At 32.2% G+C, this 10,364-nt stretch overlaps 2 protein-coding genes across 2 annotated transcripts; one reads left to right on the plus strand and one right to left on the minus strand.

Annotated features, from left to right (window-relative positions):
* Positions 1–2,330: 2,330 nt before the first annotated feature.
* LOC138319585 (C-type lectin domain family 4 member D-like) lies at positions 2,331–4,816 on the minus strand. The gene is made up of 5 exons (XM_069262739.1): positions 4,675–4,816; positions 3,838–3,941; positions 3,568–3,658; positions 2,798–3,029; positions 2,331–2,439 (listed from the first exon to the last, which is right to left on the minus strand). Exons 1-5 carry the CDS (start codon positions 4,715–4,717, stop codon positions 2,406–2,408), a joined length of 504 nt encoding a protein of 167 aa, XP_069118840.1. The 5' UTR covers positions 4,718–4,816; the 3' UTR covers positions 2,331–2,405.
* A 1,547-nt stretch (positions 4,817–6,363) lies between these two features.
* Positions 6,364–10,315, plus strand: LOC138319575 (perlucin-like). The gene is made up of 5 exons (XM_069262730.1): positions 6,364–6,470; positions 7,832–7,932; positions 8,352–8,442; positions 8,899–9,187; positions 10,199–10,315. The coding sequence occupies exons 1-5, from the start codon at positions 6,437–6,439 to the stop codon at positions 10,230–10,232; spliced, it is 549 nt and encodes a 182-aa protein (XP_069118831.1). The 5' UTR covers positions 6,364–6,436; the 3' UTR covers positions 10,233–10,315.
* Positions 10,316–10,364: the final 49 nt, after the last annotated feature.

Genomic DNA, 10,364 nt, shown 5'->3' on the forward strand with positions numbered 1-10,364 from the left:
AAGGAAAGAATGTATCAGTTTGTTACGGTAATAATTCAACACAAATATTATTATTATGATAAATTAACAAAATAAGTATTATGTTTATAAGATCACTTGACCCGAAGTGCCGACGAGCTAGTGTCATAGTGCGACATCCGTCTTTCCATGTCCACAGCGAAGAGGGTGGATGCACATGCTGTGCAATTCCTTAAAACCCCGGTTTTGCAATTACGTTTTTTTAATGGCTTTGATATACCGCAACCTTTAATGAACGGGAGGTACGAACATATTTACTTTGTTTTATCCCTATCCAATCAACTCATTTTAAATTCATCATCTACTTATCATCAAAACAGTTGAAGAATTTTGTCAAGAATTGTAAATTAATTAATTATCCTTATTTCAGAGCAGCTTGAAATATGCCGAAATATTTATACTGTCTTTTTCATTACCAAAATAAAATTTTGTCAGATTTGTCAGATTGCATTGTCTGTAGCGAGCAATCTATTACTAGGGTTGTTTAGTAAAACAATAAATACTTTTTATAATGACTTAAAATTAATTTTTATGCTTGTAATAATGAATGATTCTGCTTACCGATTAACGCCAAGACAACATTAAATAGCCGATACGAAGCCATGTCTACGTTTAAGCCTATAGGTTAACGTTATGTAATTTGAAGGCGTACAGCTCGGTCCGCAGGCGATAAGCGCTCAATTTATTATAGGTCTTATCTTATATATTTTATCTATGGAAAATGAAATAAAGTAACTACACATTATTTAATATATATACTGAATATACGGTAAATAAATATGCACGTGACCTACGATTGTACTTCTCTTTGTATGAAAATCTAATACACAAGCAAAAAAATTTGCCATGAAAGTATTGATATTATGATATTAATAATCGCAAAACTCCGCGAAAGGATTTACCAAATACATAAAAAATAGTTTGCCTTAAGTGTCAATTCTCCTTACATGTGTCTGATGTTTTCCTGAGACATCCAATATGGTGTTCCTAACCGTGTAAATGTTCAAACGTAGAAAATATTCAATACCGAAGGTGGGAGGGGGATGTAAGTAAGGAGGTGCTCAGGGACACAGAATATTGATGAAAATGGCTTACAATCATACCAGTAGACACAAATATACTTAGACCTTTAAATGCTTAAATTTTCAATTTCTTTTTCAATGAAACATTGGTATACTAGTTTTTTTGTGGGAACACTGTTAATGCTTTTCAATGAGTCTAAAAATCCAATATCAATTTAGCAATTAATATAACGGAGTTTTTTTGTCTAACGGATGTGTTTTTTCTTCTTTGCAAACAAGCATTACAAATGACGATATGATGAAGATAGGATAAACAAATACCTGGGTCAAACTTTATCGAGGCCGAAAACCCGAGAAACACTAGTACAATGTAACGGTGAGGGAGATATAAGAAATGCCAAGTCCATGCAGTACTTGGTACAGAATATAAATTCAGAATATAATGACAACAGATATTCAAATACGTTCTATACTTAATTTATTTAAATTTATGTAATAGGTTCATAGACAATCTGTAAAATTCACTGTTTTGTAATTAATTTGAAAAGTTTTTACAAATGTACAAAATAAAAAAGGAAAATATGAAAATAGTATGGGTACAATGATACCTACATAAGGGGGTTCATGTACAATATATATCTTAATATGCAAAATTTTTTAAGGTGTAAGCAAACTTGTTTTCAAAAATCACCTATATCGTAAAATCTTACTTTAAAGGCATTAACTAATTAGAATTGAGCAAACCAATATATGGAAACTGAAGAAAACTGGGTAGTGCAAACTACAATGTAGGTTTGCTTTATCGATTAGATTCGTCATACGACTACTCAAACGCATTAAAGATGCTCCACCGCCGACATAGCATAGATGATATTCATTATTTGAACAATATTGGTGTATTATCGTAATATATATATATATATATATATATACATATATATATATATATGTCTAATTAAGACAAAAAGTAAAATAATTTATTTTGCCTTTGGTGCATGCTCAATCAGTACTTCATTCCATATAGGATATAGTGTCACGGAATTTTTTCGGGATGCAATTAATTATTTTTCATATTTTTAAACTGAAGTAAAAATTAGAAGCTCATACTTTTCAATGTTGGTAATGGTGTAAAGTAAGTAACTTTTGTAACTGAAGAAAAGTACTAAATCGTCTTCTCCTGTTTTTGATAGTGAAAAAATACCATTTGTCGGCGGTGGAGCATCTTTAACCATTTGAAATAAAAATCATAATTAAATAAAACAAAAATGCAATGAGGAAAAAAAAAACAAATTTCTTCTTAATAATTGCATTGCTTTATTGATAACACAAGTAATAGCTAATTGCGAGTAAGGCAGCTCTATATAGTTATCCAATAACGCCGGGGCTGGTGGAGTTGGCACTGAAATAAATAACGGTAAAGTTAATTTAAATCGCAGAGTTATTCAAAAGGCGCATGAAAACTAAATCTAAAGTAAATGACGCTTGATAGAAAACGTTGAAAAAGATGCGTCCCTATAGCTAATTTAATTTCAATTACCAGCAAGTTTTCTTTCAATTTTAAAAACGAATGCAATAATACAAACAAGGTAATTCAGGACCTAGAATATAGATGTTTATCTCTGACTTACATTATAAGTTATGTATTTAGATTAAATACGGTCTTGTCCATTCCCGAAAATAAAGTTTGTTAAAAAATAATGTTGGATAAAGCAATAATCTATAAACTGTTAAACACCTATAGTGGACATTTTACTAACAGTTTTTCGCATATGTAGTATGTGTATTCCCTGGGTCTGCAATTCTGGTCTGACCAGACTAGCTGGTCGTTTTCCCAAGTCAACATTAGGCAGTTGCGGGTGTTATTCATCTGGGGTTGTCCTGTCGCCCATCGGGAAAATGGGCCGACATTCATACCAGTCTCTACCCAACGGAACTGTCCCTCAAAGTAATAATCTGATCCACCAATGAAAAACCTTTCATAATGCCAGTCTGGAATATAGACAATGACCGAACTGTAATATTAAAAGGTTTTTACTAGTTTTTTGCAAAGTCTATTTTCATTCTCCGAAAACGTATTTCGTTTGTTTTTCATGGTTTGAAAGTTCAAGTGGCAAGCTTTAAGTTTAGTATTTAATCCATCAATCTCAAAGCATTAGAAACGTTAAACAATAAATGTACATATCAGAATATGTAAAACTGAATGATACTAAATGAATAAATAATGGTTATTTATCAAAGCGTACAACTTGATCAGATTCTACTTCTTTCATTGGGATATTTATAAATAGATAATTGCATCGTTGTAATCCTAATTGAATTATAAAACTGCATTTTTTCAATGGGTCACTTTATTATGTTCTACTACCAAAGAAACTTCCATTATATATACTGCGATTTTACTACTGACGTAACGGACTTTTTACAGCATTTTATCAAAATAATTACTAGAATGCAACCATGACACAATACATGTATACATTTTAAAATGATTGACGGGCTCGTACCCCAAAGTTACCGCATTACTCACTAAACAAAACATTCATCATGTCCGAAAGGAAGTCGTGTTTTTCTTCATTGTCGTCTGAGAGGAGCCATGCACCTCTGTCCCTGCATCTTTTCTAGAACAAAAATTTTATGTTTCACTTAAAACTAACATTTTTATACGAACGCATTGATGTGAAAATCATTAAAAGTTAAATTTATTAAATATTTATTGTTATGTTTTCAAAAAATAAAAGAATCACATCATTAAACGTAATTCAAACTAAACCAATACAATTTGTTTGATTTTACTGACCTCGGCGTCATCCCATGTAGTACGATCGTGGCCAAAGAAGATGCAGTCCTCTTTGAACTGCGCCCAACCTTGCTCACAGTTCCTTGATTTAACTACTACTACGACTGTAAAAATAAACTTAAAACACTGTAGTATAATATAGTATCCTATCCAAGTGGTATCACGTTTGTTTAGGGGAATACAAACTAGTGCAAGACAGCATTAAACGATAGATAAAATTATAGTTCTATATTTTGCAATCAATCATCGAGATCGGACACTTTTGAAAATGTAGATAAGATTAATAGAGTAAAGCTAATAAAAACTATAATGTTGGCATTATGTTGTGCAAACCAAAATTCTAATAAAATATTACAAATATCAACAAAATTAAGATTTGAACGGGAAAAAAGATGTCTTCATGATTTCATGAAATGAATTACAGAGCGTGCATGGTTGTTATGGGACGACGGAAGGTAAAACTTACCATAATCTCTTCTTAACATTTGACATTCATAAGCTGTCTATCTTTATATATTTGAACAAGTTAAGTAACAAAAAAAATACTTAAACTTATAATTTCTTCTTAACACATTACATTTATAAGCTATCTATCTTTATATATTTGAACAAGTTAAGTAACAAAACAATACTTAAACTTATAATTCAATATTTAGTTATTAATTAATGTCGCCAAGATCCCTAAAATGTGGTGTCGTGAAAAGATTGTGCGATTTCAAAATAATACATTCAATAATAATGACATAATAATGTAATTGGTAGCATGAGTATTAGATGTCTATCGATGTTTGTAAGAACAGAATTTCCATGAACTTTAAAAACTAAACATATGCTTACCCGCGAAGGTCATACACAGAGCATAGAGTACGTTAAAATTCATGTCTGGTAGTTAGTTGAATCTGAGAAAGTGAAGACGAACAGATATCCAAGGCTCGAAGGTTTTGTAATCTATGGCCTAGATAAGTAACTGACATAATTGAGAACGACTCATCTGTATATATAAGTTATTGAGACCTACATATAGACTTCTTAATCTGTATGCTAAGACAGGTGAATCAGCGAATTCATCAATCCAAGGTATTCAGGCATGTATGCTGATACTGCAGGCTCAAAATAAATAATAAAAACAAGACAGAGAAATTCTGTTTGATCAATAATTATATTTCAATAGTTCTCAAAATAATTGTCGGATAAAATAAAAGCGCTCTTATGATAATGTTTTATATTACAATAAAGCATGTCGAATTTCCCACATGATGTGTTTTTGTGTGGTTAGATGTCTGAACACATTACCTTAGCATCGATATAAACATAATATATGTTTATATATAATATATTACTAAAAATAACATAATGCATGTACAATGCATTATTTATTTTAACAATGGATTATTCTTCCACAGTTAGGATAAAGAAAATTGAAATGAACTGTGGGAGATGTACGCCTTAGCATCGTGCACAATACGTTACCAAAAATACCCCACATTGCAAATATTTTGTCTATGATGATAACTATATAATGATGTAATATATAACATAACCATTTATCATATGACCTCCGTGTTTCCCCTTTCAATAAAGACATTTCATATATTCTTTATTACACACGTGTAATATAACCTATCTGTATTGTGATTGATTGATTCCGAAGAATGGTACGTATTTTTACGCGCGGGAAACGACTTTCTTTTTTTTTCTTCTTCGAAATGTAATTACGAAACGATGAATGACCACACCACACTAATCTGTAGATTCATAACGGTGCGTATCAATGCTTACTTTCTCGTATCGATTTGAACATAATAGTCGATGAAAAAATTGTTCAAAACTAATAAATCAAACAATAAATGTTCAAATCGGTGAAAAAACGACGTCCGACAGACCTGCATGTCTTCATGGACAACCGTGAATGCCTGTCAGTGAAAGTGTTTTTCGCGCCAAAATTCACGAAAACGTCAATATCTAAAATGTCGATTGTATAATCGCTTATGATCCACAAATTTAAGATATTTCATCCTTGTTTTTCGTGGCATTGAATTCGTTACTTAATTTGTAAATCATTTGCATGTTAAGATTTGATAATGAAGTACATTATAGAACAAGAATATTGGCACTACTTAGTATGGCGCATTGATACTTGACCGATTTTTGATTTTAGTGATACGGTCCGAATCTCAATTGATCGATTGATCATCTGGTAGAAAACTCCAAACGGGAATAAACAAGGGCAAATTTTAGTCAAATGATGAATGGAATCTTTCACTTGTTTCCGTTCATAATAGATTTGTGACTTTCGTTTCGAATTTTCCATTGGTTGATCGCCAATGTCTCGCCAAAAAATGAAAAATTCTATACTCGTATCATAAATCTAATATGGAGGAAAACTCATGAGAGATTCTTTATATAATTCTCAGTTTAACTGTATTAATACATGATTATTATTTAGAGACCCCACTATTCAAAGACGACTGGGCTTTTATCTAATATACGTGTTTAATGGCTTGTCCCGTTTCCAGTCATGTCTATTCTGGCTTCACTTCTTATCATAAGTACTGTAAGAATGCCAAGGTAAGTATTTCACCTATATACCTACACGACCATGGATCTTCGATTAGGATTGCTATTGTGCCTCGGTAAGAATAAGTCTACCTAATTTTAAATCACTTTTATAATAATACTGTGAGTTACCTGGTAAAATGGTAAATCCAGGTGTCCGTTTTTTTAGATACATACATGTACATGTATATGACATGTGAAATATGACGTATCAACAAACCAGATGTTCCTTTAATGTTGTCTGGTATGAATGAATGATTGAAGAATTGATGTTTAGTCTCATTTTTAATGAGGGTAAAAAATTAAACTGAATTGGCCTTTCATGTTTACTCAAAATAGTAATACAACTTTGGCATACATACCCCTAAATTTTGAAAACGATATGCACAAAACATGCCGTTTTTTGTCAGATTTAAAAGGTCGTGATAAATAACCCATTAAATTATTTTTCTTTAAGTTATAAAAAAGTAAAATTCATCTCTTTCTAAAATGATGAATGTTATAAATATGGTGGGGGCATGCGTTTATTTTTTTATTCCATTTGACTATAGTATTTTCACCGTAAATCTGTTTAAAAGCTACAGCAAAAATTAACAAAATGTAAACCGAAAAATGGGTGAAAAAACCCCAAAAGAAATATGTTTGCAAAATGGCTGCCAAAATGTTCGGCCACAATTTTCATAAGGCAGATTCAGACCCGAACAAGTCTGAAACTTCAGAAGCAAAGTTAGCATCCTTTAAAGAAGAATGTTTTATAAGCAACTACAATTCTTTTAACCTGACTAACATTTAACGGTCATCTATATTAAAACATTTCAGTTTTTATTTCAATGGCGAATATTCCATGCATGCGTTAATCGAACACATACATGCCTACAGGAATAAGGTCAAATATTGATAGGTTTAAATTCCTGAAATATCATAGCATTAATTAAGATTTTATAGAGTGTGTGCCTTGATGTTCTTATGTTCTATGTAGGCAGTGAATAAATTTTGTCCTTTGGTTACTTACTTAGCTTTACAATTAACTAACAATACTATGGGTATTGTCAATATGTTTGTTCTTAAGGGATGTAGATATTAAATTTCATGTACAATTTTGCTTTATGGCTATGTGTTATGTGTCAGAATTAACTTTATTGAATTGTTTCTTTAAACGCGCAACAGGATTTTTACAAAGTTCTCTATAAACTATATATAAGATAAACCACACGTTGGTGTAGAAAAGGCCAGACAAAACACACCTATCGAAGGCCGAACCACCTTCCATCTGATCATCATTGGATAGTGAAACTATACATCTGTTATACACTATGGATGACGTCGCAGGAATTGTTTTAAGTATATCATAAAATAGATTCATACGTAAATGTAAACTGTTTTTTTACAATCAAATTATTTAATGACCGTGCCATTTTACTTGCTATATTTTCTACAGGATTGCCGGTCGTGCTAACGACGTGTAATATCGGTTGGACAGAATACAAAGAAGACTGTATATGGTTTAGTACGGGGAAGAAATCGTGGAACGATGCCGAGGTGATTTCGGCAGCAAGAACTATTTGAAAAAGCAAAATACTTTGAAAATGATTCTCTAATTTAGCGATCTTTATATGTAAAAATAAGCGGCGTGCTGTTTAAAAATTATACATGTGTTTGATAAAATGAAAGAGTGCTGCAATTATTCATACATCCGATAGACTTTTTGTTAAAATCAACGAAATGAATGATAAGCCAAAATCCAATGAGTGAAACTATTAGATGATCAGAATGAAAGTGTATATGCTAGAAGCATTTTCTATGTAAAATACCACGCACCGTATCGTGTTAATTAGCGTATTTATTATGTTACTCTTAGCACTTTACAGTATTATTTCTCATTGGTAGTTGATCAAACATGCATGTATTAAAGTCTCTTTCCGTGAGTTTCCAGTAGCTTATTTTTCCCCCTATTTAAGGCTGACTGTAGACGCAAGTCAAGCTGGCTACTGACTGACGATAGCGAGGATAAGCATGACTTCCTGGCGTCCATTCTGAACGTGTTGAGAGGTACATGTACAGCATTCCCAGACGCTTTTATAATTCTATCACAATTATTGATGCAACAGCTAAAATGCATGACATTTTTGGGTACACAATAACCTAATGTGCATGAAAAGAGGAAATGATGTAAGAAACATGTTATGTTTTATGTAAACGTATAATGACATTAATCTGTAGGTCAGGGGTCGGTGGTAAAATTAATATATATAATATTGCCTCTTGAGCTTTTCGTAACTCTGAGGGTGGAATTTGATAATTGACCCGGAACGTTACAAATATTAAACTATTTTTAACAATATTCAGATTATTACATTTGACATTTTTCACATCACTGACCGAAATAAACAAAAAGCATATACAATTTATATGGTACATTGTACATACGAAGCATTGATCGATACTATATTGAACTGGTATGTTTTAGAATGCTTTCAGTATTCAAACATTGAACTTGACTTTTAGGGCGTGGCATCACGGAATGGTTTATAGGGGCTACAGACTACACATTTGAAGGCAGCTTCAGATGGTTAGAGACAGGATCTGCTATAGGCTCCTTCACGAAATGGGCTCCAGGACAACCAAACGGGACCAATGTGGAGAACTGCCTGTCACTCAAGTGGATAGGGCGTGACCTTTTGTGGGAAGACGAGAAGTGTTCCTCCAGGGGAAAGCGTGCCAATAAGAACCACACCCACGTCCATCATACTCACCCTCCACCCATGGGGATGTATAACTACATCTGTGAGACAAGGTAATAAGTAAACACGTGGCTCACCACTACTGTATTGCGTTATCGTGTTTTCTAAACTACTATAGAATAATATAAAATGCCTTAAGTTCAAGAAGAACAAATGTAAACCCTGCTTTGTTTTATGCTAACAAAAAATTTGAATACTTAAATGTAATCGATAAATGAGCATTTATCAAATGTCATTAATATTAATAAATGCCAAAGTTGTAACCAAATAATAATCATTGTCAGCATTAAAGGTTGGGTAAAATATCAAATGACTAACAATGACACCCCTAGTTCCTTATTTGTTCGTTTCTCTCTCAGGTACTGCAATCTCTTTGTACGAAATGAACTTGTTGTTTCATGGGATGAATGTTCGAGAATATTATATCGTACAAATGTCAATAATATTGTTTTTATGTGCATTTTTAAAGCACGAACGGGGCGACCGATTTACTTTCCGACTTAATGCATAAAAAGAAAATAAGGAATTGTGAAGTTTATATTAATTTTCCGTAAAAGAATGGGAAGGAACTTTCGATGATACAAATTTATTTATTTATTTATTCGTTCATTTAAAAATAAATCCTATTAACATAGCCGCAAACTATACATTGTATTTATATGGCGTTTGTAACGATCAGAAAAATCCAAATAAGTAAGAAGTTTTCTGCTGTATTAAGTAGCTGATGGGGATATACAATAATTTCGCGATTGTTACTACTCTGTGTACTAATATTAAGAACAGATGCTAAACTTTTCAATCATGTCATTATTATTAGGTTATAGTACCTTTCATACTTTTTCACGAGAAACATCGCCGCATTTAATGCGGGTCTGAAGATATTGTACAGGTATTTACAGTAAAACGCAGTTTAGCAAACCTCTGAGGACCAACGAACTCACTTTGGTGTAACCATGGATTCTTTATAAACGTGTGTTACTGTATATATTCTGAAAGAGTTGATTTTTCATACTTATTAATGCTTAGGATTTTGTGATTTTTTTAGTAATTTTTGTCTTCTACAGGAGTATTGACAACACCGGGCCAGTTGTAGGATAGACAGCCATTGAGGAAAAAAATCACAGATTTTCCTTTGCTGTCATTGTCATAGTTTCTAATATTAAATCAATTTCTCGAATAAATGGTGTCGTTTCGTTGATTTTATTTTAGAGAGAAAATAACCAGGAAGAA

Source organism: Argopecten irradians, chromosome 1 (assembly GCF_041381155.1).
Source record: "Argopecten irradians isolate NY chromosome 1, Ai_NY, whole genome shotgun sequence".
Classification (NCBI taxonomy): Eukaryota; Metazoa; Mollusca; class Bivalvia; order Pectinida; family Pectinidae; genus Argopecten; species Argopecten irradians.

Excerpts from the sequence above, each read along its gene's own strand:
- LOC138319575 (XM_069262730.1), top strand. The coding sequence starts at position 6,437 with ATGGATCTTCGATTAGGATTGCTATTGTGCCTCG. Across the intron at positions 7,933-8,351 it reads AATCGTGGAACGATGCCGAG|GCTGACTGTAGACGCAAGTC; the intron begins GTGATTTCGGCA and ends CCCCTATTTAAG. Across the intron at positions 8,443-8,898 it reads CATTCTGAACGTGTTGAGAG|GGCGTGGCATCACGGAATGG; the intron begins GTACATGTACAG and ends CTTGACTTTTAG.
- LOC138319585 (XM_069262739.1), bottom strand. The coding sequence starts at position 4,717 with ATGAATTTTAACGTACTCTATGCTCTGTGTATGACCTTCGCGG. Across the intron at positions 3,942-4,674 it reads TCTGTGTATGACCTTCGCGG|TCGTAGTAGTAGTTAAATCA; the intron begins GTAAGCATATGT and ends TTATTTTTACAG. Across the intron at positions 2,440-2,797 it reads TACTACATATGCGAAAAACT|TGCCAACTCCACCAGCCCCG; the intron begins GTTAGTAAAATG and ends TATTTATTTCAG.